At 38.9% G+C, this 25464-nt stretch overlaps 3 protein-coding genes across 3 annotated transcripts; 2 read left to right on the top strand and 1 right to left on the bottom strand.

Moving 5' to 3' along the window:
- Nucleotides 1-212: 212 nt before the first annotated feature.
- On the top strand, nt 213-10607 carry LOC116251090 (kinesin-like protein KIN-8B). Its single transcript, XM_031625164.2, has 16 exons — nt 213-1126; nt 1214-1291; nt 1374-1490; nt 2417-2502; nt 3310-3454; nt 3530-3625; nt 5084-5175; nt 5446-5547; nt 5636-5782; nt 5857-6007; nt 6432-6494; nt 6569-6805; nt 7913-8017; nt 8094-8207; nt 8292-8927; nt 10089-10607. Exons 1-16 carry the CDS (start codon nt 1079-1081, stop codon nt 10326-10328), a joined length of 2457 nt encoding a protein of 818 aa, XP_031481024.1. The 5' UTR covers nt 213-1078; the 3' UTR covers nt 10329-10607.
- Nucleotides 10608-12180: 1573 nt separating this feature from the next.
- Nucleotides 12181-18435, top strand: LOC116250519 (coatomer subunit beta-1-like). Its single transcript, XM_031624195.2, has 5 exons — nt 12181-12405; nt 12494-14554; nt 16400-16909; nt 17120-17205; nt 17863-18435. The coding sequence occupies exons 2-5, from the start codon at nt 12497-12499 to the stop codon at nt 18062-18064; spliced, it is 2856 nt and encodes a 951-aa protein (XP_031480055.1). The 5' UTR covers nt 12181-12405; nt 12494-12496; the 3' UTR covers nt 18065-18435.
- An 876-nt stretch (nt 18436-19311) lies between these two features.
- LOC116251589 (L-galactose dehydrogenase) lies at nt 19312-24096 on the bottom strand. The gene is made up of 5 exons (XM_031625946.2): nt 23705-24096; nt 23288-23516; nt 22272-22571; nt 20577-20705; nt 19312-19616 (listed from the first exon to the last, which is right to left on the bottom strand). The coding sequence occupies exons 1-5, from the start codon at nt 23902-23904 to the stop codon at nt 19488-19490; spliced, it is 987 nt and encodes a 328-aa protein (XP_031481806.1). The 5' UTR covers nt 23905-24096; the 3' UTR covers nt 19312-19487.
- Nucleotides 24097-25464: the final 1368 nt, after the last annotated feature.

The following is a 25464-nucleotide window of genomic DNA, read 5'->3' as shown; positions in this document are numbered from 1 at the left end:
GATTTGGAAGATTTGATTGGCAATGTTCATACTCTCTAGAACAATAACAAAAATTTATGTGTAAAAGTTTGAGAATTTTGGAAAAAGTGCTTGTCAGAATTTCCATCAAATTGTGAACACACCTCCTGAAAATTTTCCCTCGAAAATTTCAGGTACCGACTGAAGTTAAAACAGGAAGAAGAAGGTGATGAAAAAGCCGCAGGAACGTGAATTCGGAGTTATTATCCTTTCCTCATAAAACCGCGAATCTCAAGGGCCGATGTAACGGTCCATTCTCGTTCACCCTCCCATGGCTGAGGAGACAAGAGAGAAACTGAGATGCTCTCTTTGGTTCTTCCTTCTTACTGTCCATCTCTCTGTCTCCTCCTTCCTACAAATCTCACTTCCTTCCCTCCGGTTTTTACTTGTTAAATGGGACGGAGAAGAGTAGATTAAGTAAGGCATTTTTTATAGAGAAAACGAACAGGCCCTCGTAGTTGCCGTTTCTTGATGTTCGGTCTAGCTCAGTATATGGATTTTAAGTCTCTTTCCGAAGAATCTCTCCCCCGATTTGTCTCCCCCACCTCTTTCGTCCGCTTCACCGGAATCTGAGGGACGCCCTTTGGACGGAGTCACGAAGGAGAGGCTGTAAAATTTCTTGAGATCTTACTGGGTATCGCAGTAAATGGTCTCGGGTTGACGTTTTCCATGTTTTGACGCGTCATTGGTACTTCGTTTTTCTTATTGGTTTTATACCTGGGAATGAAGGTTCGCGAGCTTTGTAGCAGAGCTGGATTTGATGTCAATGCTGTTGCCGGGGCTCGAGCTTTAGGGTTCTCGTCGTTTCTTTTCTGCATTTCTCTTCGATTTCTTGTGGGGAGTGGACCGTTGGGTAGGAAAACAAGGGATTGCTTTTCATTCCACGTTATTTTTTTTTGCGTTTTTTGATATGTGGGGAGGGTTAGATTGAAATGGGGGAGACCATTTGCGGAGTAGAGGTTGAAAGAAATGAATCTTGAGGTCTTCTTTCCGGGGATGTAGTGAATGTAGAGAGCTTGGAAGCGGACGCTAATGTTTATCTGGGGGACTCTGTGTCACCATGCCGAGCATACGTCCGCCAGCATCGAAACAAACTGCGACGTTGACGGTCGGTTCTTGGGTTATGATCGTGCTTTGGTCGAGATGCTTGGTTGTTCTGTTGATGATTTTAGTCTTCTCTGATGTTTGGTTTCAGGTTGCGGTGAAATGCCGGCCGTTAACTGACGCAGAACGCAAAAGGAATCGCAATATTGTCCGAGTTACTGATGATAAGGTGAATGCCACGCCCTTGGGGCTCAGATAGACTTCTCTTTCGTTTCTGAGGTGTTGGAAATTGACGTGGACTGTAACTGCAGGGAGTTGTTGTTCTTGATCCTGATGAATCAAAGCATTACCTGGACCGAATTCAGAATCGGACTAAGGAAAAACGATACTCGTTTGACTATGCATTTGCGCCTGGATGTACGAACACGGTAAGTGAATGTTGTGGTGGATCTCTGAGCACTAGATTCTTCTTTGACATTCATTGGCTTATGTCCGCTTCTGTATATTTTTCATTTAATGTATGTTGCAGCATTCTTGGTTGAACTTTTCCTTATTTCTCCATTCTTTGAGTCACCATGATTCAGAATTTAGTTAGTGCAACTTCCATGATAACTTTCAGAGGAACAGTAGGAGGGAAAGGTAGGTTAAGAAAGATCTAGTACACCAATTTTGATTGGTGATATAGAGAGAATGAGCGCGATGTTATCAGATTCTGGCAATGTGATGGATAGGTGATTAAAGATGTTATCATGTAAACAAGGTGACAAATGGAAGATGCAGCAAAATTCTTGTGCTCGGTCATCCATCATGTCTTCATCGACTTTCAGATGAACACTAGTTTCGACCTTGAGTGGTAGTAATGCGTTGTAAGGAGTGAGTTTGAAGAATGCATAGATCATCGTGGTTACAAAAGGGGAAGCCAAAAATGCAGAAACTTATCCACAACAAAAAATCATTTCCAATAAAAGTTTTAAAGCTTGACAATTGATTCACATATTTAGCCAAAGCAGGTTGCACCCAAAAATGACCAGAAAATAAAAAGCACATTATGCATCCCACTTTGTTGATGATAGTATTGATGTATGCACTCCAGATCCGTTGAAGATAGACATGGACCACATCCAAGGAATGAAATATAGTACATGAAAAAGTGGAGATCTAGCTCTAATGTTAAGACATGCATGATTAGAGGTTAGGTATTTGTGTTTTCTAGGGATTCCAACCAATAAGGCTTCATGATATCCATTTATTTGTTTATGGATTTACTTAATTTGGTCAAGTATAGCAATTATTTTTTGACTTTCTCATATTTTCTATGCCTGCAGCTAACAGAGATTCATTTGACTCCTCTCAGGATGTTTACAGGAATATATCGTCAATAATTGCTGGCATAGTTCAAGGTCTGAATGCCACTATATTTGCTTATGGCTCAACTGGGAGGTACTTTTCATTTCATTACTCCAATCTCCTTGAGCACTCTTAAGAACATATATATGTTTTCAATAAGCTATAAGAGTTATAATTTTTGGGCTAGAATAGAAATGTTCTATAATATTAGGTTTTTTTTTTTTTGGTTTCATTAATCCAATCACCTTGAGCATTTCAAGAACATATATAGGTTTTCAATTAGTTCCAGTCACATAGGTATGAGTATGTGGTACGGTAGAGTGTATATGTAAATATATATATTATATGTATAATAATCCACAAGAATTCTCAAAATTAATGAAAAATAAGAGGAAAATATAAGATCTTGGTGGAAGGGAAACCAAAAAAGGGAAAAATCAAAATTAAAGAAAAAATTAAGTTTGAAAATATAAATGTTTTAGTTTTAAAATACAGCCGTACTCCATGACCCGTGTTACCGTACCCACGTAACAACACGGGTACTTGGGCAGATTACATGTACCCGTGTGACTCAGCTACCGAAATTTGGATTTTTTGGCTAGAATAGAAAATGTTCTGTAATATTAGGTTTCTTAATGAACGCTTTGCCATTCTTGAGTAGTTTCCTTAATGAACTTGGACTTTTTTTTATTCCATTGAACATTATTTGTTGGAAAAATTGTGGAAAAAAATAATTTTACATAGATTGTTCGTTAACGGTATGGTATAGTTATATTTTTCTAAATAATTGTTGTGATTTAATTCATCTATTGTCTATCTGTTTTGAAGATTGATGAATGAATTTATCCACCTTCATGACTTAGTCATAAACCTTTGTTTCTTTTCCCCCTTCATCAACAGTGGCAAAACATACACCATGGTTGGTACTCATCAGGATCCTGGATTGATGGTTCTTAGTCTGCGAACGATATTTGATCTGATTGATAAAAATAAAAGCACAGATGACTTTGAAGTCACATGTTCTTATCTTGAAGTTTACAATGAGGTACCTGTTGGTTGTCTTTTTTTTTTTTTTAATTTCTGCTTCATGCAATATATTAAAATATTGATTCTTCTGTAGGTTATATATGACTTGCTTGAGAGGTCATCTGGCCACTTGGAATTGAGAGAAGATCCTGAACATGGAATAACAGTTGCTGGTCTGAGAAGCGTAAAGGTGTTATTTCAATCCTTCATTAGTAGGATTGTAATATTTATCTTGACCCCTTTGTTAATTTTATCAATATTTATCCTTTATGCTGCTTCTTTATTTTGTTGTAGCTGATGTTGGTATAGGCTGTGCATGTGCATTAGAAGTGAAAAATGCTCTTATTGTTTTTCGTGTAATCATGCACTTTTGTTATTCTCATCTCTGATTTGTTCTTAATGTTCATATGATTCTTCCTCCATATAGTGTTGTTTTGGATATATGGACTAGAACTCCCCAAATACTTGTTCAGAGCATTGCTATATAATTTATTCTTCTGGAGGATGTTTGATTAAGATTTATTTGTAGGTCCTTTGAACTCCTTTCATTGTTATATTTGGAATATAATTCTGTTTTTAGGTTAAATAGATAGTTATTGTGAAAGGTATTGTTATAGAAATAGAGTTATTGACTTTTGATTCTTAACCAATACAACCTTGTGCTCGCATATTTCTTTTTGTTTGTTAATCAGGTTGTCACTGCTTCTCAGGTTTTGTGCATAGGTGCACATTGATGTACCTAGCCACATTCATGCACACATAGACACGGATACATGTATTACGTGCTTCCTAAGGTCTCATAATCTTATACTCTTCACTAGGTTACCTTATTCAACAAAGGCATGCTCCCCTTCAACCATTCACATCCTACTTTCTTCCATTACCCTTTTCTCATTGTTTTTCTCCCCTCCACATTGGCTGAAAACAAATTATGTTTTCCATTTGCTTATACTTGGGAAATTCCTTATTTCATCTGTTGCAGAAAAAGTATCAGCCACAGGTCCCAATGTATTTTTCGTTTGCATGGTCAAAATCAAATAAATACTTTAATTATATATGCATGTATATATGTATATACTATATAGTATATACATATACATGTTCACACATGCATACATAAAGAAAATTTTAAGCTTCCATTAAGTCTGACTAGCATTCTATTGGTTGCATTGGAACTCTTATCACATTTGCTAAGTCCATTTTTTAATAGCCAAATTTGCCTAATTGTGCACGTCTTTATTCCAAAGGTAAATGCTTGGATATGCCCAAAAAATTTGGCTTTTCTAAATTTAAAAAATTGCATTTTTCTACCATTGCCATGAGCCCTGAACATTTTTGCACTTGTACTATCCTCAGTGATGGAAGTGGAGCTATGTCTGATGCCCGTTCCCTTTCCACTTTAACATTCCCACAAAACATGCCTGGGTTCCTCTAATTCAGTAGTTTCAATAACAAGAATGTTAGAAATTCCAGTTGACTAAGTGGGCCGATGGTTACAGAACCACTTCCTAAGTAGAATTGCTATCAGTTTGACATTCTTGCATTACTTTCTATGCTCTTTCTTGATTGCTTGGCATTGATTATTGTTTCTTCTCGATGCCTGAAGTATGACTTTTCAAAAAGTAGTTTGGTTCTTTCCATGCTTCAGGTTCATTCTGCTGATAAGATTGTTGAACTACTGAATTTGGGGAACGGTAGACGGAAAACAGAAAGCACTGAAGCAAATGCAACATCTTCACGGTCAGTAGATGACAATTTTGCCTCATAGTATGGGATGATAATTTTGCCTGGTACAATGGGCATTGTGGATAACTCTTTCTGCCTAAGATTTATTATCGATCACTTGTCCAGATTCCCTATATTTTTATGCATGTCTATTGTCATAAGTAGCTTTATATAAATATTATAATATCTATCTGGTTTGAGGAAAAATGGAAAATCTACTGCACAATCTTCCTTGAGATATCTTTGAGCAACTGAGATGGTAAAGGCATTGCTCATGTTCAACAGATCACATGCTGTTTTGGAGATCATTGTAAAAAGAAAACAGAAGAATAAGTACCGTGGTCAAGTTTTACGTGGAAAGCTTGCACTTGTTGATCTTGCTGGAAGGTGGTAATTGCTTTATGGATGTTTCACTCATATCACCAGTTATCTTAGTTTTTTATGCACCCTATGGCCACCTTTTTCTATTTTCCAGTGAAAGAGCTTCTGAAACAAATATTGGAGGCCAAAAGCTTAGAGATGGTGCAAATATTAATCGTTCTCTTCTGGCCTTAGCTAACTGCATCAATGCATTGGGGAAACAACAAAAAAAGGGCCTTGCATATGTTCCATATCGGAATAGGTAGACAAATTATCTTTTCACTGATGACTGCTTCATCATAAGTTTACTGTCTTATGCCAATTTTTGTTACACAGCAAGTTGACACGGATTCTGAAGGATGGTCTTAGTGGAAATTCCCGTACTGTCATGGTTGCAACAATATCTCCTGCAGATGACCAGTATCATCATACAGTAAATACATTAAAATATGCTGACAGAGCAAAAGAGATTAAGACACACATTCAGGTTTTTTTCTCAGTTTCTTAGAATCCCGTAGTTTGGAATTACTTCATACGAATTAAGTTGCACAACAGTTGTTTTGATCCAGTGAGCTTTTCAATATTTTTTTGTTTTATTGCCCAATCTCTAATATCTAAGTCTCGTTGTTTCATGGGATATAATAAGCTTACTGGTGCTGCCTACGCACCAAGTGCATGTTTAAGGGGCACGGTTGGATTCTATTTTCTCTCTCTCTCTCTCTGTCCCTCTCTCCACACACACACAGACACGTATTATGATTACACACACGTACTAGCCTTTTGAGAAAATAGTGCCATGTAAACTTGCTTTTGTGCTATTCTGCATGTCAATATTCCATTTTGTATTCAGAACTTTCTTTGTGATACTTTTTGTTCATGAAAATTAATTTCTCTTGGTCTTGCTGCCACAGAAAAATGTCGGCACGATTGATACCCATGTTTCAGACTATCAGAGGATGATTGACAATCTGCAGGCAAGAAGATGCTATTATTTGTTCTCTTATTGAATGCTACCTCAATGTTCTAACATGCATCCATTCTCATGCAGGTTGAAGTTTCACTTTTGAAAAAGCAACTGGAAGAAAAGGAGTTACAGCTGTGCACTAAACCAACAGAAAAAGCTGCAGACAATGAGCTATCATGGTTGAACATTTTGAGTCATGAAACAAATGAAAATGTTCAGGAACGTATAAACTTACAGAAAGCAATGTTTGAACTTGAGGAAACTAATATTCGTAACCGTATTGAGCTGCAACGTCTTGATGATGCCATTGCCAAGCAACAGGTTGGAAGAACAATTTCACATTCCTTAATTATCAGTGTGTTGAAAACAAGTTCATTGTACGCTTTACAAGCTAAAACATGGGAATCAATTTGAGTTCAGTCATGTACCATGAAAATTTTGTTGGACATGAAAATTTTGTTGGAAGCACATATACATATCCTTCAATAATAAATCTACAGAAATTTTTTTGTGCCGTAGGCTTGAGCCATTTGGCAGAAATGCTGGCCCTTGATTTAAATGATCACCGTCACGTTTCTCAAATGTGTCCTCCCAATGTTTGACAGGCATTAGAGATTACATTATCGATGAAAATGGACTCATCTGTATACCGTTCTAAGTGAGATAAAAGCAAGTTTCTTCACATTTTATTATGGTGGACAACTATGTTCATTTTTCTTTTAGAGCATAACTAATAGGGAGGACACATTTGAGAAACGTGATCAGGTGGTGATCATTTAAATAATCAAGGGCCAGCATTTCTGCAATTTGGTGTTCCGATGTACTCCCACATTGTTTTATAACCGTTTGTGCTTTTATTCTTTAAAATTTAAATTTTCTTTGGGATATCTTTACTATTCGTTCGAAGTGTTTGTGTGATCTCACATTCACCTAGGCTAAAATGAAGGAGTTACTTCAGTTATATATTTCTGTCACTTTCTTAACGGTTCTGGACCATCTGAGTTATTAACTATTGGCAGGTCAAGAGTAAGAACAAGGAGAGGGTGCTTCTATGAGGCCTTCTATATGTAGATTTTAGAGAACTTTTGTTCTATTGTAGTAGGTTGGCTATCTTGAGCATGCTGAGAACCCAACCCGAGTACATATTGATCCATAACCTTTACAGCTTTGCCACAGAATATGTCAGCTTCAATGGAGGTAGAATTAAGTTGCACCTTTTAGGTTCACAAGTTCATCTGGATGTAGCAATAGTAGATTTATGGACAGGTTCTGTATCATAACTTAACTTATGGTCAGACTGATTCGGTCAAATTAATTGTCAAGAAAAAAAAGTTGTTTTTCCTCTTGAATTTATTCTTTTGGTTCATTCCCGAGTTTCATCTTCATAAAATTCTGGTACTTGGATAACCACATAATCCATCTTGGTAGGCCACTGAAAAGGATGAAGCAGTTGTGCAAGCTCTAAGGTCAAGGAGGCAAGTTATTCTTGACAATATTCGTGATAATGATGAGGCTGGGTCTGGCTACCAGAAGGTTACCATTCATCACTGGTTATTTTCTTCAGCTGTATGTTTCTTTGCAGCAAATCTTATCTTTTTATTTTTGGCAGGAAATTGAAGAAAATGAGAAACAGCGCAGGCAGCTGCAAAATATGATTGAAGAAGCCATAAGAAATAATGGCAACAAAACCTACTTGCATATTCTCAGTCAATATCGCCTCCTGGTAAGAACAAAAAGATGGAAATTCTCAACTTTCTTCTGGTAGTATAATATGAAGCTGGTCTCAGATTTGTCCTCTTATTTCCAGGGAATGGCGAATACTGAACTTCAGTTTGAAATAGCAATACGGGATCAATTTATACATGAACAAAGAGAAGCACATAAGAATCTGTGGAACTTGCTCATGGCTTCAGGTCTTGACCATAAACAGATAATGGAAGTGGCTGCTAAGCAAGGCATTACCATAGAGGATTGGGGTAGACCTCCTCCTCCTCTGGGACTTCCTAGCACAAAGCAGTCACCTGCTCGAGTTTATGGCAGGTTCCCACATTTACCATCATATCCAGGAAGTCCTGGCTTTGTTCATAACAGACAGCCATATGCTTCATCTGCATGTCTACTCCAGCATCAACAGGACTTCAGTTCCATGTCCTGTTACAATAGTCCATGGGACAACCGTACCTTGTGCAGACAAGAGCACCATAGCTCCTTCTATTTACTGTCTCATGACCACTCACCATCATCATATCTGGGGACCAGAAATCCAAGTGAATATTGGGCTGCTGCAGTAGAACCATCTCAGCGTTTCTGCTCTCCGGATAAACATGCACAAGATGCACATGGTTCTCTGCACCCAGAAATGCAAAACAAGTCTTGCTATTGGAACAAAGACAATTGTGTGCCTTGGGCTTCTTTCAAAGAAGACTATGGTGGACTGCATAAGGTGCAAATATTTGTCATATTGCATTGTCTTTGTTTACATGCCTGCGTATGGTATCGATTTGTCATGTTTCCTTCTGTCATTTCTTCCTTTACTTTGATTTTTGTTGGTTGTCTTTGTATTGCATGCCTCCATATGTATGAGTATATATTGTCCTATTTCATGTGGGTGGGAATTTTAGATACTCAGTGACCAAACACCCTTTTGTGTACTTGAAGATAGAAGCCAGCTTTGCCCTAGACTCCAGGTTCTCATCTTTTACACTTACTGATGATGATTCAGAAAAATATTAATGTCCTTGTTTGATCCTTGTGTTCAGTCAGATGTGTGCTAAGGGTGGACCTATGGACAAATGACTGAAAAGCTAATCCAATGATTAGGACCCCACTAAGTTGCATCATGTCAAAGTGGCTAAAGGTGATGTACTTCCATGCTCGACTTGTTAACTGAATAAAATCAGTTCCAGAAAGAATTTGCTGAGTGCCAGTTACCCGACTTGGATCAACCTCAGTGGCTTCAAAGAACCAAATATCTGGTCCAACAGAGCCTGTTGCCTCGTACTCTCATCCAACATAAAAGTGGAATTTTCTGAAGCAAGTCCTAGGGTAGGCATTATTGAACTGAGATCACATCACTGTTGTACCACTAAAGTAAGATCAGACTACCTGAAAATGAAATCCATGACCAGCTTGCCAGTCTACCGATGACACTACAACCAACTGGGAAACTGTTTCACATTAACAAAATATAATAATGGGTAACCTTACCTACAATCTGCATGACTGCTTCTTGGTTCCTGCTGTGACTTAAAGTCGACATGGCAGCATTTTTTTGATACATAGATAGAAGATAACTTGTACTTAGACAGAGTATATCTTGTCTGGTAGTTCATTAGTTCCAGTCCAGTAACTATTATAATCTTTCTCCTCATGTCAATTTAATGAATTGTCCAAACGGTGGCAGACTGAAAGATGCAATTTCTTGTTTTAGACACTCTTTTGGAATTATGTTTGTTAAGCTGATTGACTTAATACTTGGATGCTCTCAGTGTCAAATTGTTTGTGTTCCATCATGAATAATCCTGGAAAAGCATGAGCTTTAATTCTATGCTGGTAATAGCAATCTCACTGTCCATTGGTCTCACTGATCTACCAAAAATTCCAGGGGCCAGATGCTTGCCAAACAAGTTCTCAATTAAAGGCGACTAAAGCACTTCACAGGCCTTCGGATCGCGCTCCTCATGTGCCCAATTCTCAGCAGGTATACTGTGCTGCACGCGGCACTTCCTATCAGAGTTGCCCGGAATTATCCAAGTTACAACCACCACCCTTTGCATCACCAGGGATGAGGACTCTCAGCTCCCTCACCGCTGAATTCCGAGGTCACCCTTTCGGTTTTGTATAGATTCTGTGTTGATGTAAATATATCAATCTTTCCTCGATTTTGGCTCTTCCACGAGGTGTATTTTTCATGATATGCGCGTAACCATCACATCAATCCCTGCCTTGTGATTGAAAAATCAACCTTCACCAGTTAATATGCTTAGGAAAATGAGTCCTGTCATTTGAAAAATGCTTGTTTGCCATTTGATTAAAAGAAAAACAGCATTATCTGACAAATTTAACCCCAAAGACTAATTTGGATTTGGAATTCTTCAGTAAAAGGCAGAGATTGATTTGTCAATTGCAATGACATGGTGGATTTCTCAATTGCTTGTAAGTTGGGGATGGATTTGGAAAAATTTGTTGCTCTTATGCCCTGCTGATATTAGTGTTAGTATAAGCATCATACCTTGTCTCATTAAGCAGAGTCTGTGGTGGTCTGTCATACTACTAGATCTACTGCAGCAACATTAGATTGGTCCTCCGGCTCACCATGTTAAAGTAGTGTCGGCCTTTCCTTCCTTTCTCACCAGCATGTGCAGTATATAGAAGTTATATTTTTGAAGGAATGACATGATGAAAATGACGACGTCAATGCACTCAGATGCTGGAAATTCTGAGAAAATGAGCTGAATTTAAAAGAAAAAATAACAAAAGATTATGAGAAAACGCTTTCCGAGTTTTCTTTTTCAACTTTAATTAAAGCTACATTCAGATTCGAATGGAAACTTTGGATGAATTAGAATAAAACATTAAAATATTCAACCACCAACCGTTGAGTTTTTGCATAATTGTGAATGAATCTTGCTGCAGCCAATTGAAGCAAATCGCATGTGGTGATCAGAAGCTGCACTTGGGTGGGGAATCATGGCGGTTCCAAAAATTCTTGCTGTAGTCCAGATATCCAATTGAGTGCAAATCCGACTATTCGCTTAACAATTGGATCACATTCCAATGCAATCCTGCTGGGGGTTTGGCCCCTTCTTGAATGTATTGTATTTAATACGAAACCAACCAGGATTACAGATAATTACAACATCTCGCAAAGCAAAATAATTGGGTGTATTGTAGTGTAGCAAATATTGAGCTGCCCACTACTAGCAACGGCCGTTTTCCACAAAAACTGACCTCATAAATGAGGTTGGATTGTCCAAATCTATTTAAGTGAAAAAAGAAGAAGACGAAACCTTTTAAATCATATATATGTTGACTTATTTTTAACTTTGTGGAAGGTTGATTTTGATTCCTTACAAAATCCGATATATGCATTTGGTCTTTCAAACTGATTTTTGTCGATGAGTCTACATGAAGAGTAAAGTTGAAACAAAATTGAATGTCATAAAATTGATAAATAAATGTACATATTAATAGGCAATGTGTAAGGACACGCACACACACAAGTCGAGTAGCCCATCAGTGGCTCACTTATTGACTAAATTTGAATAAACACAACTAGACCATATACATTTGATTTTACAAAGCTGTCAAAATATTAAGGTAATTATACTGATGAGAGTAAACTAACAATAGAAATGACAAAGAAGGGCGAAAGAGAGATGACACATGATCTACTCTGTTTCATGAGAGACATTTTTATGCATCACTTTTAATATATGATTTTCGAAGAATTTAAAAGTTAACCCAGTGAATTAATTCCAATAGATTCGTAGAAAAGTACGCATATTTCTAAAATTGTGAGCATATATTAAGTTTCGAATAATAATTAAATTCAAGTGAACAACACGCTCATGCATAGTAAGATTGCAAAGATTATATATATTTTTTTCAATTAATCAACATTGTGATGGAAAAAGACATTTTCAGAGCAGCAAGCGATATATTGAAGATATCGCGAAATTTCAAGTGTCGGAGAGACGTGTACTTGTCAAAAGCTTCAGTTCTTCCGTTCTTCGACTCCCCTCTGCTGTTTTCTCCGCCACTGCTTCCGTTCAGATCTCGCCCGACGCCCGGTGGATGCTTCCAAGTTCCAAAACCTCGCCATTCGTCGGATGCTTGATTTTCGATGAACGAGAAGCCCAATCTGCCGTCGCCGGTCTGCCACTTCCTGGATTTCATTCGTGTAGATCTCAGTTTCAGCGGTTCGGAATCTAGCGTTCTTCTCAGATCTGTGTCTTTCTAGTTCTAGGTAGCGTTGCCAAGGAAATTGAGATTAGGCTTTGCCTGTAGAAAATGGAGAAGTCTTGCAGCCTTCTCGTCCACTTCGACAGCGGAACTCCGGCCCTCGCCAACGAGATCAAGCTCGCCCTCGAAGGGAACGACGTGGATGCGAAGATCGACGCCCTGAAGAAGTCGATCATGATGCTGCTTAACGGCGAGACGCTGCCTCAGCTCTTCATCACGATCGTACGGTACGTCCTCCCCTCGGAGGATCACACGGTGCAGAAGCTCTTGCTTCTGTATCTGGAGATAATCGACAAGACGGATTCAAAGGGGAAGATCCTGCCCGAGATGATCCTCATCTGCCAGAACCTGAGGAACAATCTGCAGCACCCGAATGAGTATATCCGTGGGGTGACTCTCCGGTTTCTCTGCCGGTTGAACGAGGCCGAACTCATCGAGCCGCTGATTCCGTCCATCCTGGCGAATCTGGAACACCGGCATCCGTTTGTACGCCGGAACGCGATTTTGGCTATCATGTCCGTCTACAAGCTTCCTCAAGGGGAGCAATTGCTCGTGGATGCTCCTGAGGGCATCGAACGGGCGTTGACAACAGAACAAGATCCGTCTGCCAAGAGGAACGCTTTCCTCATGCTGTTTAATTGCGCACAGGATCGGGCGATCAATTACCTCTTGAGTCACCTGGATAATGTGCCCAATTGGGGGGAACAGCTTCAGATGGTCGTCCTCGAATTGATCCGAAAGGTTTGCAGATCGAATCCCGGCGAAAAGGGTAGGTATATTAAGATCATTATCTCTCTTTTAAATGCCCCTTCAGCTGCCGTTGTATATGAATGTGCTGGTACACTCGTTTCCCTTTCTTCGGCGCCCACCGCCATTAGGGCGGCTGCAAACACATATTGCCAGCTTCTGCTTTCGCAGAGTGATAACAACGTTAAGCTCATTATTCTTGACCGGTTGAACGAGTTGAAACCTTCGCATAGGGAAGTGATGATAGATATGATCATGGACATTTTGAGGGCACTCTCTAGCCCCAATTTGGACATTCGAAGGAAGACACTTGACATTGTACTAGAGTTGATTACTCCTAGGAATGTGGATGAGGTAGTTCTTACTCTTAAGAAAGAAGTCGTGAAGACTCAGAGCACGGAATTGGAGAAGAATGGGGAGTACCGGCAGATGCTGGTTCAAGCAATCCATTCATGTGCAATTAAGTTCCCGGAAGTGGCCAGTACCGTCGTGCATCTTTTGATGGATTTCTTGGGTGATAGCAATGTCTCCTCCGCAATGGATGTGATTTTGTTTGTAAGGGAGATCATTGAAACGAATCCAAAACTGAGAGTGTCAATAATCACCAGGCTTTTGGACACATTCTATCAGATTCGTTCATCTCGGGTTTGCTCGTGTGCTCTTTGGATCATCGGCGAGTATTGCCTGTCAGCATCTGAAGTTGAAAATGGCATAACAACCATTAAACAGAGTCTAGGCGATCTCCCTTTCTTCACCGTCGCAGAGGATGGAGAGACTGCAGATGCAAAAGGGTTGCCTTCTAAACCCCAGCAGCCAAATTCAGCTGCAGTCTCTTCCAGAAGGCCGGCAATTTTAGCTGATGGAACCTATGCCACACAAAGTGCTGCTTCTGAAACAGCCATTTCAGCACCAACGCTTGTTCAAGGATCATTAGCTTCAGTTGGAAATTTGAGATCTCTGATCCTTAGTGGGGACTTTTTCCTGGCTGCAGTTGTGGCATGTACGTTGACTAAGCTTGTTCTCAGGTTGGAAGAGGTGCACTTGTCAAAAGTTGAAGTGAACAAAGCATCTGCTGGAGTTCTCATAATCATGGTTTCCATTCTGCAGCTTGGTCAGTCCTCCGTTCTTGCTCAACCTATTGACAATGATTCTCATGATAGGATTGTCCTCTGTTTGCGTATACTTTGTAATACCGGTGACAACACTAGAAAGATATGGTTGCAATCGTGCCGGCAGAGTTTTGTGAAGATGCTTTCTGATAAGCAGTTTCGTGAATCAGAAGAGATCAAAGCAAAGGCTCAAGTATCGCATGCTCAGCCAGATGACCTGATTGATTTTTATCATTTGAAAAGCAGAAAGGTAAGAGTTCCCTTGACATGTTTCTCTTTTCTGCTGAAATGTATTTTGATAATTAAGCAAGATTATTTTAGTGTGTTATCCATGATTGGTATTACCTGATTGTACGACTTGCATTTTCTTAGTTACCCTTCTCATTGTCGATTTACTTCCTATATACTTTGAATGAAGCCCCATCTTGACTTCCTCATTTGTCCCCTCGTGCAGATGACATTGTTATCTCCATAAAAATTGTGAACGCCTCCAAAATCTGCTTCTTCATTGAAGTGATTATGCACACCGTAAAAGTCCTCCTATATACTAGACACCTTGTATACTCATAATCCAAATGTGCTGAGCATCCATCTCTCTTTCTCTCTCTCTCTCTCTCTAGATATATATATATATATATATATATATATATATATATATATATATAATATGTATGTAACTATGTATGTATGTATGTTGTACGCTAGTTGAAATCACAATGGCAGAACCTAATAACCTGATGGCATAAATGCATCCACAGGATGGAAAGTTTGATAGTACATGGTACTAGTAGTTATTGGTGTTTTTTGATCCTAGAAAAAAATTTGATGTTTTGAGCCATTTCTGGGTCTTAGAAAATATCCTTGATGCTTATAAGATTTCAGCAGCTCTGAGCAGGATGCATAAATGGACAGACTGGTCCAAGAGATCTAACGCATCAAGCATCAAACAGAAACAACTTAAGAAACTCGGAACCTAGTTTCTAGTGACTAAGAAAATGCAAGTCGTACAATCAGGTAAGATAGTTTCTACCATAGTCACAAAAAACACATCATTTTCGAAAAAAACGCGAGAAAATGAAATGCCGTTTAAAACTAAAAAAAAAAACGCGAAAATGAAAGGATAGCCCCCTCTCTGTCCACCTTAGGTAGCAGGAGAAAGTGTTCTGTATACTGCATTAATTCTTCTGCCAACCTGCCAAACTGCACATGAATCTTGTACTCAGTAAACTTGGCAATCTTGAAGCATATCCCGAGTGAATATTACAGTGGACGATTGGCACCTCGCATGAGTGCACAGACTTCATTTCAAGATAAGGGACCACAGAATTAACCCATCTAAGCTTTTGATTATTTATTTAGCAATTCATTTTGTTTTGGTTCTTTCAAGTATGTCAGCAAACAGCATATATACTTTTGTTGGTATGAGAACTTAATTTGTTGGTCAAATTGTCAAATGATTGTTATTACCTGATGGAGATGGCATATTGTCCCTTACTATGTGTTTTGACCAGTCTGCACATGTGTTTCATAAATTGTAAAAAGTTGGATAAATTTGTGGGCTGTCTATGCTGATAAGGCATTTCTTAACATTGTGGCTGACTTGTTTTAGACAAAACTTGAGTATCTGTCAGATGTCTTCATTAACTGTCTGTCTGTTTCCTTGGACCTTTGAATCCCAGGGATATATTCATATCCATGTACCAGGCACTTTCTGTTCATTGACCTGCATATTTAATATTTGACCTCTTTGCTTCCTTATTTACCATGAATTGCTTGAGCTTGCTGGTTCATTTCTGGACTGGATTTAGCATTTGTCCATATTTCTCTTTATGAAGATAAAAAACGTAGTTCTCTCTTTGTGTCCACTTATTTGTACTATTTTATAGCTTTATTTTTGCTAGATTTTTGTATCTGTCAATGAAAAGGTGTTAGTAGAAACTAGGTTCCGAGTTTCTTAAGTTGTTTCTGTTTGAAGCATTATGGCACCTTTAAGTCCTCGAGGGTGGTATATCTCTGTTGAACAACATTTTTAGATGTTAATTGGTTCGTCCCACGCAATATGATGACATTTATAAATGTTGATTATTTTTTGCAGGGGATGAGCCAGCTTGAATTGGAAGATGAAGTGCAGGATGATCTCAAGAGGGCCACAGGAGAATTCACAAAGGATGGGGATGATGTCAACAAACTGAACAGAATTCTTCAACTAACAGGATTTAGCGACCCTGTTTATGCAGAAGCTTATGTAACTGTACATCAGTACGATATTGTTCTTGATGTCACAATTATAAACCGGACCAAAGAAACATTGCAGAACTTATGTTTGGAGCTCGCAACAATGGGGGACCTTAAACTTGTTGAGCGCCCTCAAAATTACACCTTGGCACCTGAGTCAAGCAAACAGATCCGTGCTAACATAAAAGTCTCTTCCACTGAAACTGGTGTGATCTTTGGTAACATTGTTTACGAAACAACTAATGTGCTCGATCGTACTGTTGTGGTCCTCAATGACATCCACATTGATATCATGGACTACATATCTCCTGCTACTTGTGCTGATGTGGCGTTCCGGACCATGTGGGCAGAGTTTGAGTGGGAAAACAAGGTAGCACTATGTTTTTGTAGATTGGAGGAGATAATTTCTCAAAGCTTCTGCCTTTTTCTTTTCTTCTGGTAATATGGGATAGGGAACCTAGTTATAATGCAAACCTGGAACTTAAGATGCAGATCAAAGACTTATTTTGGTGTTGCCATGTTTTGATTCATTTTTACTGCCATGTTTTGATTCATTTATACTATCTTGTGCTGATGGCAGGTGGCTGTGAACACTGTAATTCTGGACGAGAAAGAATTCCTTGATCACATTGTTAAGTCTACAAATATGAAATGTCTAACACCACCGTGAGTTCCTCTCTGGTCAATCTTCTTGAGTTTTTTGGAATTGAAGAAATTACTGAGCTTTATATAGGCATGTCCTCATTATCTGTTGCAAGAAAATGCACAAATTTTTCAACTGCTGATTGGACAAGGACATAAATGGTGCTCTGCTCGGCTATAATGAAATTTCTTTTTCCTGTTTCCGACATATTTTTTTTCCTAAAACTATGCATGGATTAGATTAAAGAAATTTCCTGCCTAATTTCCAAACTCCAAGATTAATGTCCCTCAGTTTTTCGCACTGCTTATCATATCCATCAACTTGTCTAAATTCTTTCACAAAAAGATTGGCACAGATAAATCAGAGAGATCAGATTTGATAATTGTTCTTGAGCTTGTTGACTCCCAAGTGGCATTTAGTCTTTGAGTGGCAGTCCGTATTCCTTATTTTTTATTTTTGCTGATTAAATGCGGTTAGTTCAGCTTGGAGACCACACAATTCATTTTTGAAAAAATTGTATGTTTGGTCATTTTATTTATATGCTGATACGTGTATGCTTTCTTTGTGTTAACGACACTAGTCTGGATGTAACTCTTGAAGTCTTGCTGCACTGATATTTTCTTTCCTTTCTCAGCTAAAATGAGTGCTGAACCTTTGGGTGTTGTTATTGCTGGCTGTAGGTGTGCACTAGAGGGTGATTGTGGATACTTGGCTGCTAATCTTTATGCTAAAAGTGTCTTTGGAGAGGATGCACTGGTGAACTTAAGCATTGAGAAGCAGTTAGATGGTAAGCTGACTGGGTATATTAGGATCAGAAGCAAGACACAAGGAATAGCTCTGAGCCTAGGCGACAAGATTACTCTCAAGCAGAAAGGTGGTTAGGTCTTCTTTTCATACATGTGATATTGGTTGTCCGTCAAGAGTATATGCAGGGAGCTCAACTTCGGGAGATGTTTTGCTTACCTCACCTCACCCAAGCCATCGTCTCGTCATCAGTATCCGATCAACCAGGGTTAGACTTCTGTGGCTGGGCATTGTCGACTGATACCTTGTGAGGCTTGAGATTTACAGAACACTCTTCTTATTTCTTTTTAATTTTTTTTTTCTTCTCCCTTGCCACTCCTTTTGTTAAGCCAAGAGTTGCGTTAATGTAGTTTATGCTTTTTGAGGCAATTTTATGGAATTGTGGGAAGAAAACCTGGAAATTTGCTTAATTCTGGGAACTTTTTCCATGGATAGTTCTTTCTTTATTAGTCTGTCGTCCACTTACAATCTTGTGTATTGCTTTGCACTGTTACTCATTTCTGTATAATCGTTGATTCGAAATTAGTTGAAAATTTTCCAAATAAACACCGTCTGTCTTGGTAAATTGGGCTTTTTTGACTTGAGTAAACTATCAGGCGGTGGAGCAAGCCCAAAGCAGGGTGTGATATCCTGGTGGGATGGGAGCATTGAGAGGAAAGGTGGGGGTTTCATCTTTCCTGTTGGGTGTTAGGGTGAAATAATCCTTTTGCCCACCCAACATTATGAGGCACAATGAAGACCGTGCCTAATCATACCAGCATTTTATTACTTCACCAGAGCATTTACAATATATCTGCAATCTGATCTCTTCATATCAACAAGGCAAGATCTATGCCAGCTCCTTTATTCACGAATTTCAGTTGCTTCTGCACGCTTCCGTACAAACAGCTCCAGAAAGAGACCAGAAAGCCCTAGCAGAGTCCTAGTAAATTAGTAATGTATCTGCACGTGAGCAGAGTAATACCGGAGGAATGTGGCCGCAATTGGCCCAGTGGTTGAACTTAAGAACAAGCCTCTGTCCACTCACCTACCAGGTTATGCTTTCTCATTTGATGAAGGCTGAAATGACGGATGGTCTGGGATTCCCAACTTACTATATAAATCTTGCCACGGGCAACGCCCTTGTAGAAAAAATAGGCATTTACCGCCCGCATCCGAACGCCGTATGGTTTGGAATGTTGATTGTCAGGTCTCGATCATTTACATGGATCTACTTATCATACCAGTTGTCGAAATTTGATGATCTATAAACCGAACGACCAGCTATAAAGCAAAAATTTTGGTCACTTTTTGCAGTTTGTTATTTGCTCAGTGGCACCATCCAATTGGAAAATGGTTTTTATAGAATCATCAGAAAGCATACAAAGTAATACATGATTTCATAGAGACAAATGCATGTTTCTTAAACATGGGAAACATGCGGGCACCGTTTTCTCTTTTTATTAAAGCAAAACAATTATGAAGAGAAAATATCGGGAAAGTACACGCACTGAGAAAGCTGTTAGCTTTGTTGGATACCACTAGGCCATGACTGATCTTTCACTGGCTTTAAGATATCCTGTACATCCTGCAAAAGCTGCTGATCTGCTTCTTCACCAATCTCGGTAGCAGCAGCAACGTTTTCTTCAACCTGAGAATTTGGTAAAATTTACAAATTAGGAAAAAAAAAATGCTGTTAGTCATGCATATGGATAATACATAACCACTCTTAATATTGGATTTCCATACTTTGACACAATCCTACAATCTGGTAGCTGATAATAACTTCATGTAAACTTTTTGAAATCCCACAAATCAATAGCAACATCTAAAGTGTTGCTAAAGGGAGATAAACTCATCTCCCATCACCGACTCTTTGAAAGTAGTGAGATTGTTTACCGTCTACCCTGCAGTTTCCTTCAACTGCACAAAAAAGCAGATGGCCAGTTGAACATCTCACTAAAAATTACAAGAAGTTCAAACCATCGTCACAAATATTGTTCTTGGGTTTTAAACGGGCGAGGTTTTCCTTGAGTATTCTTGGCAAAGTTGGAAAAATTTCAGGAAAATGAAAAAGAATCCAAATGTTAGGTAAATATAAAATAAATCAGAAACTAAAAGAAAACATAAGATAAGCTAGACCAATGCTAAAAGTAACGTTCTAATAATGATAAAAATGATGGCAATAATTTTATTTAAGTTTAAATTTTCATCCACGATGATATCAATGTCGAAAAAGATAAAAAACAAGAATAGGGGAAAAACAGGACAAATGTATTTTCACGTTATCTTTTGACAACATGCATTTTTTTTCACTTTTTTTCGTTTTTCTCATTTTTAATTAATATCGCGATGTTTTTGGAATATCAAAATATACGTGACAAATTGACAATGGTTCAATCCAATTGTGAAACCAAAAGAAACGTGAAGCATAAGCCATACATTTTCTATGGTAGTGGAATGGCAAAAGACTTCTCTATAGAGTATAGATTTGAAACATGAACGCGTGAAAAATAAGCTAGAAACGATTATGATCTCAAACTAGACAGCATCTATTGGCGGTCCAGAAATATTAAACTAAGCACAATTATAAGATTACTGAATGTGGAACCTGCTTGACAGAGTTCATGCCCACAAGAACAGTAGAAATGTCTTTGTTCTTTACACTATACTGCAATGCCAACTTTGAAATGTTTTTCCCCTTTGATTTACAATGACTTGCTGCAGCTTGGCAAGCAGCCTGCAAACAGCATCAACGATATCATGTAATGCGTGCAAAAGCAAGACTCAACACAAAATTTTCTTCCTCACGAACAGATTTCCAGAGGTGGACCACATACGAAGTAAAGAAGCCAACATGGTCATGCTAAATTTCACATAGAAGATGAAAGTAGTGTCACCAAATTTTAGCTGATCACATATTCTCTGTGTTTAACTGAATTAAAAAATTTCAGTGGAATGAGCTATTAAACCTAGTACTCTGTACCTTTTAGTAAGTCAACGACTCAATGTATAATTGAACAGCTGGAACAAGCACAACACATATTAAAGAGTGGACAGCAAAATAACTTACGTTCTTTCTGATTACTGCTTGTCATACTGCAATTATTGTAACTAGCTTCACATTCCATTCTTAGCTAAAAATCTGGCTCATGGAATACTTCTATATAGCATGCTTCCTAGAAGTCTCATCCAGCAAAAAATCTGACTATGAGACAAAACAATTCCAAAACTTCTCAGGATGAATATCCCAACAGAAATCCACAGAATGCCCCAATTTATTACAATGACTACAATGTCGAACAGGACGTTGTCCAGACAGAAGGATCCAATTCTATGAGTATGCCATACATCTCTCACAGTTTAAGGCAAGCTTCAATTTTTCCAATGCCTGTCACTTGGACCACGGTTTTTTGAGCATCGGAAAATAGTTTCATCAGTGTGATGCAATGGCAATAGTTTCCCAGGTAAAATCTCATCATCCTGTTACAAAATGTTGTATGGATGAAAGAAACTAGTTTGATTGTTTTATTATGATACATCTGGATAACTAACACCTAATGAATGGAGATATTAATCATATATTCATGCTTGGATTTGTTCCAACAATTAGGTGACTGCACGAATGTACAGCATAGGACTTTTCGTTTTGCATGAAGTAGGGATGTGTCAACTTCAACACCGTTTATTAAAACCATATGTGGAAAATTTACTGTTGAGAAAGTAATTCACAAACTTGTCTTCTCTGGATGTAGTTCTTATATATCAGTTGAGCGGTAGAGGAAGTGTTGCAGAAGGCAACCAGCTTCTACTCATAAACCCATGATAGTTGGAAGATGAGGGTATCCATACAAGCTAACTATAGATTTTGTAGCATGCACACAAAGAAAAAAGCTATCGTAGACTTATTTCAAGATGCTAGAGGAGGAACAGTCATTATAGACTATGAGAAAACAAAATTAGCGCCAAAACAGACAATGGAGAACATTGAACAACCAGATTTTTTGGTAAAACGTATCAAAACCTAAACAGGGAAGAAGGGCCCTTAACAATTTCCAAATTTCCAATGAATCAACAAGATTTTTGAGGATAACACTAATAGTGGCAAAAAAGGAAAGCACAAAATACAAAAAAATGTCTCTAAACTGTCAGTACATCTACATACTGGGAGACATAGACGTGCTGGACAGTAACAAGAAATTATCATAGTGTCATACTGAAATCCTCAAAAATGTAGTCCTATATTACGTTGAAAGTAAGAGAAGTGCATACTTTTAAAGTCCAATAATAGCACGCACTACCTTACCTTCAGCTCCGCTGATGCAGGATGCCATTCAGGTGGCCCATTCTCCGTGAGGAGTCCCATTGCAAGGGGAGAAGCAGTAATTATACCTATACCTTTGCTCTTCAAATATGGTAGCAAATCTTCCAGACTGGTGTCATTAATGCTGTAATGACAATATGATAGGACAACATCAATGGAACCAGGTGGAATCCTGTCGAGAACATTAGTGAAGATCCCCAAAGGGAGGCCAGTGATTCCAATAAACCGTGTCTTTCCAGCCTTTTTGAGCTTTATAAGAGCAGGAATAGTCTCGTTAACAACCTGTTAAAATACAACCCAAAATTCAGTTAAATGAAAACCATGCCAAGCTTATTCAGATCTAGGAGGACTTCATATATTTTGCAACCGGAACTTCTTCAACTGGGAACGAACAAGAGTACAAGACCATAGTGTCAAAATGTGGAATACAAGTACTTCTGTTCACACTTTTTTTTGTTTCTCTGGCAATTTATTTTACATCATAAACTTTTGATAAGGAGCTACTGATGAGGCCTTAGGGCCATTGCTTGGTGCAATGTTAGAGTTTTCTGAACGGTCAAGTGCAACCAATGATTCGTGTGCTAAGATTGCATCTTCTTCCAAAAATTATAAGACCATCTTCATCCTGCTCCTCTCCAGCACCCCAGAACATAGGGGAGAGGTTCAGGTTACAGTCATACGGACAGATTGGATTCAAACCAACTAAAATATGTGGATAACGGGTAAGGTTGAATTCATTTACAGCCAAAACTCCCACCTTTGCACCCCTATTGCTTTCAAAGATTAGGTACTGTACCGCATTATTGTTCGGGCAGCAGTAGCAGGGAAACTGTGGAACATGACAACTTACACCAGTTGATGCCATGACCACAAAAATAAGAGCAAATAATAACCAATAACACGCAAAATTGGCCGAAGGAGAAAAAGAATGTGCAATTTTTTCGTTGTCCAGAGCAGAATATAACTGAAATGAAAGAAAGTATAACATCCGTGAATACCTGATCAAGGGACCCAAACTCGATATCATGGCAATGCAGGATATCAACGTAGTCGAGATTCAACCGAGCCAAGCTCTCGTCGATGCTCCGGGTCACCCTCTCTGCGCTAAAATCGAAGCCATCGGCGTAACGGCCGCACTTGGTGGAGATCACGAAGCTTTCTCTCGGAACTCCGAGTGCTCGGAGAGCCTTCCCTAACATTTTCTCCGACAAAGTTCCTCCATAATATCTGGAAATCTTATTCCCGTTGTTAGAACAACCAAAAATTGTTTAACAAAGGAAAAGGGCGTCGACGATGCTGAATTCAGCCCTCACAATATCAAACAGAAAGCAAGGCAGGAAAAACGGAAAAAAGCTCCATAGAAAAAATCAAAGGAGAAAGATAAAGTACAACGAGAGAGAGGTTGGTTTAGTTACGGGGAGGTGTCGAAGAAGTTGATGCCCAGACGAAAAGCCTCGCGGACGGAGTCGATGGCGTCTTGCTCGGAGACGGTGCCGAAGACACCTCCGAGAGGTGACGCACCGAACCCCAAGGCGCTGACCATCAGACCCGTCTGGCCCAGTGGACGGAGCTCCAGCATTCCCGCAAGAGGAAGAGAAGGCGACGGAGACGCCATCTTCCCTCAATACCACACCAGTAGGAGGAAGAACGAAGGCCACCTCATGGAACTCGGAGCAGATGTGTTCGTCTCAGAATTTTTCGTGAAAAAACGCCACATTCTTATTAATAATATGCCAGTATTTGACGGATTTCACTGGGAATGATGACTCCCCAAAGGTAAACTCGCAGCTATAATGAATCTTCTTATCATTGAAGAAATAAACGACGAAGGTAGTGACAGATCCCTTCTGAAAGAGTGATCTATTAGATCACCTGATCTATTCAAATTTTTATTAAACAATGTTACGGCTGAGAATGGTTTGGATTTTGGTAGATCACGAGGATTCAACTCGGAAGAGGTGTCGTTAACGAATAAATTTGCTTGAAAAACTCGTCCCAGACTTCCCATATTTCTTGCACAAAAGTGAAAGACTGAACGACGACGTCAGAGTCCTTCTGTTAATTAATAAAAAGATATCAATACATTAGCAGGTGGCACTCAATCTTACCCTGTTTGGACGGAAAGATTGGAGGGAAAAAAAAGGAGAAGGAAGGGAAGGAAAGGGAGGGAAAAAAAGAAAAAGGAAAAAGAAATGAATGAAATGAAAAGGAAAGAAAAGGAAATAAGTGATTATAAAAGCTTCTTTGGATAGAAAGAAAAGTAAAAGGATGCAAAAAACATAAGATGTAATTTTCAATTATAAACAAGCTTTTTCCGCCCTCTTGCTTCGTGGCCTCGCTGCGATCTTGCCTCTATGCCAAAACAAGGAAGAACTTCAGCATTTCAGGACTATCAAATGAGGAAAGTGACCACATGCCTCCATCGTCGTGAAGAAGAGAGAGAGGACGGGGAGGAGGCTCGGTCTCTGTAATGTGAATGAACCATAACTATGTAGCCCTCTTCCTAATAGATTGACCCCAAAGAAGAACATACCTTTAGAAAATGGGTGTCGGAGCAGCCGATGGGGACGAGCAAGTCTGTTTCTCGCACAGCAGGAGATAAGGCCTCGGCCCTTCCTCTTTTTTTTTTTGTTGAAGAAAAAAATGTGAAGGGGTATTGTGGGCAGTCAGTACTTTTGTTCTTCTCTCATTTCCTTTCCAGACTTTCTCCATTTCCCTCATTTCTAATTAGTCAACCAAACAAAGGATTGATTGCTGAATCCCTTCCTTTCTCTCCCTTTCCTTCCAACCAAACAGGCCCTCTTATTCAAGGTTGACACATTTTTACAATTTAAAATTGAGGGAAGTCGAGCTCAACACTGCGGAGAAGAAGGGAAGGGAGAGATCGATCATCAGCCTAAAGTAGTGAGAGCCCAAAACGGATATAATAGGAATGTCAAATTGAAAGGGCTAGGGAGTCGAGTTCAATATGCAAACTTGAATAGGTTCCACCATTAACCATATCCAATTAATCGAGCTCCAGCACTGATTAGAATTCAAACCTGAAATTTTGAAACCAAACTCGGATTTGACAGGGAAAGATTTGACCTTTATGCATAATCAGGCCAGATTCTTTGTGGACTTCAAACTCAAATGTAGATTCAGATTCATAAAGCATATACCCAAGTTTGAATCC

This window comes from Nymphaea colorata, chromosome 3 (assembly GCF_008831285.2).
Source record: "Nymphaea colorata isolate Beijing-Zhang1983 chromosome 3, ASM883128v2, whole genome shotgun sequence".
Lineage (NCBI taxonomy): Eukaryota > Viridiplantae > Streptophyta > Magnoliopsida > Nymphaeales > Nymphaeaceae > Nymphaea > Nymphaea colorata.
Note: the sequence above shows the minus strand (reverse complement) of the source record. Positions and strands in the feature narration are given on the sequence as shown.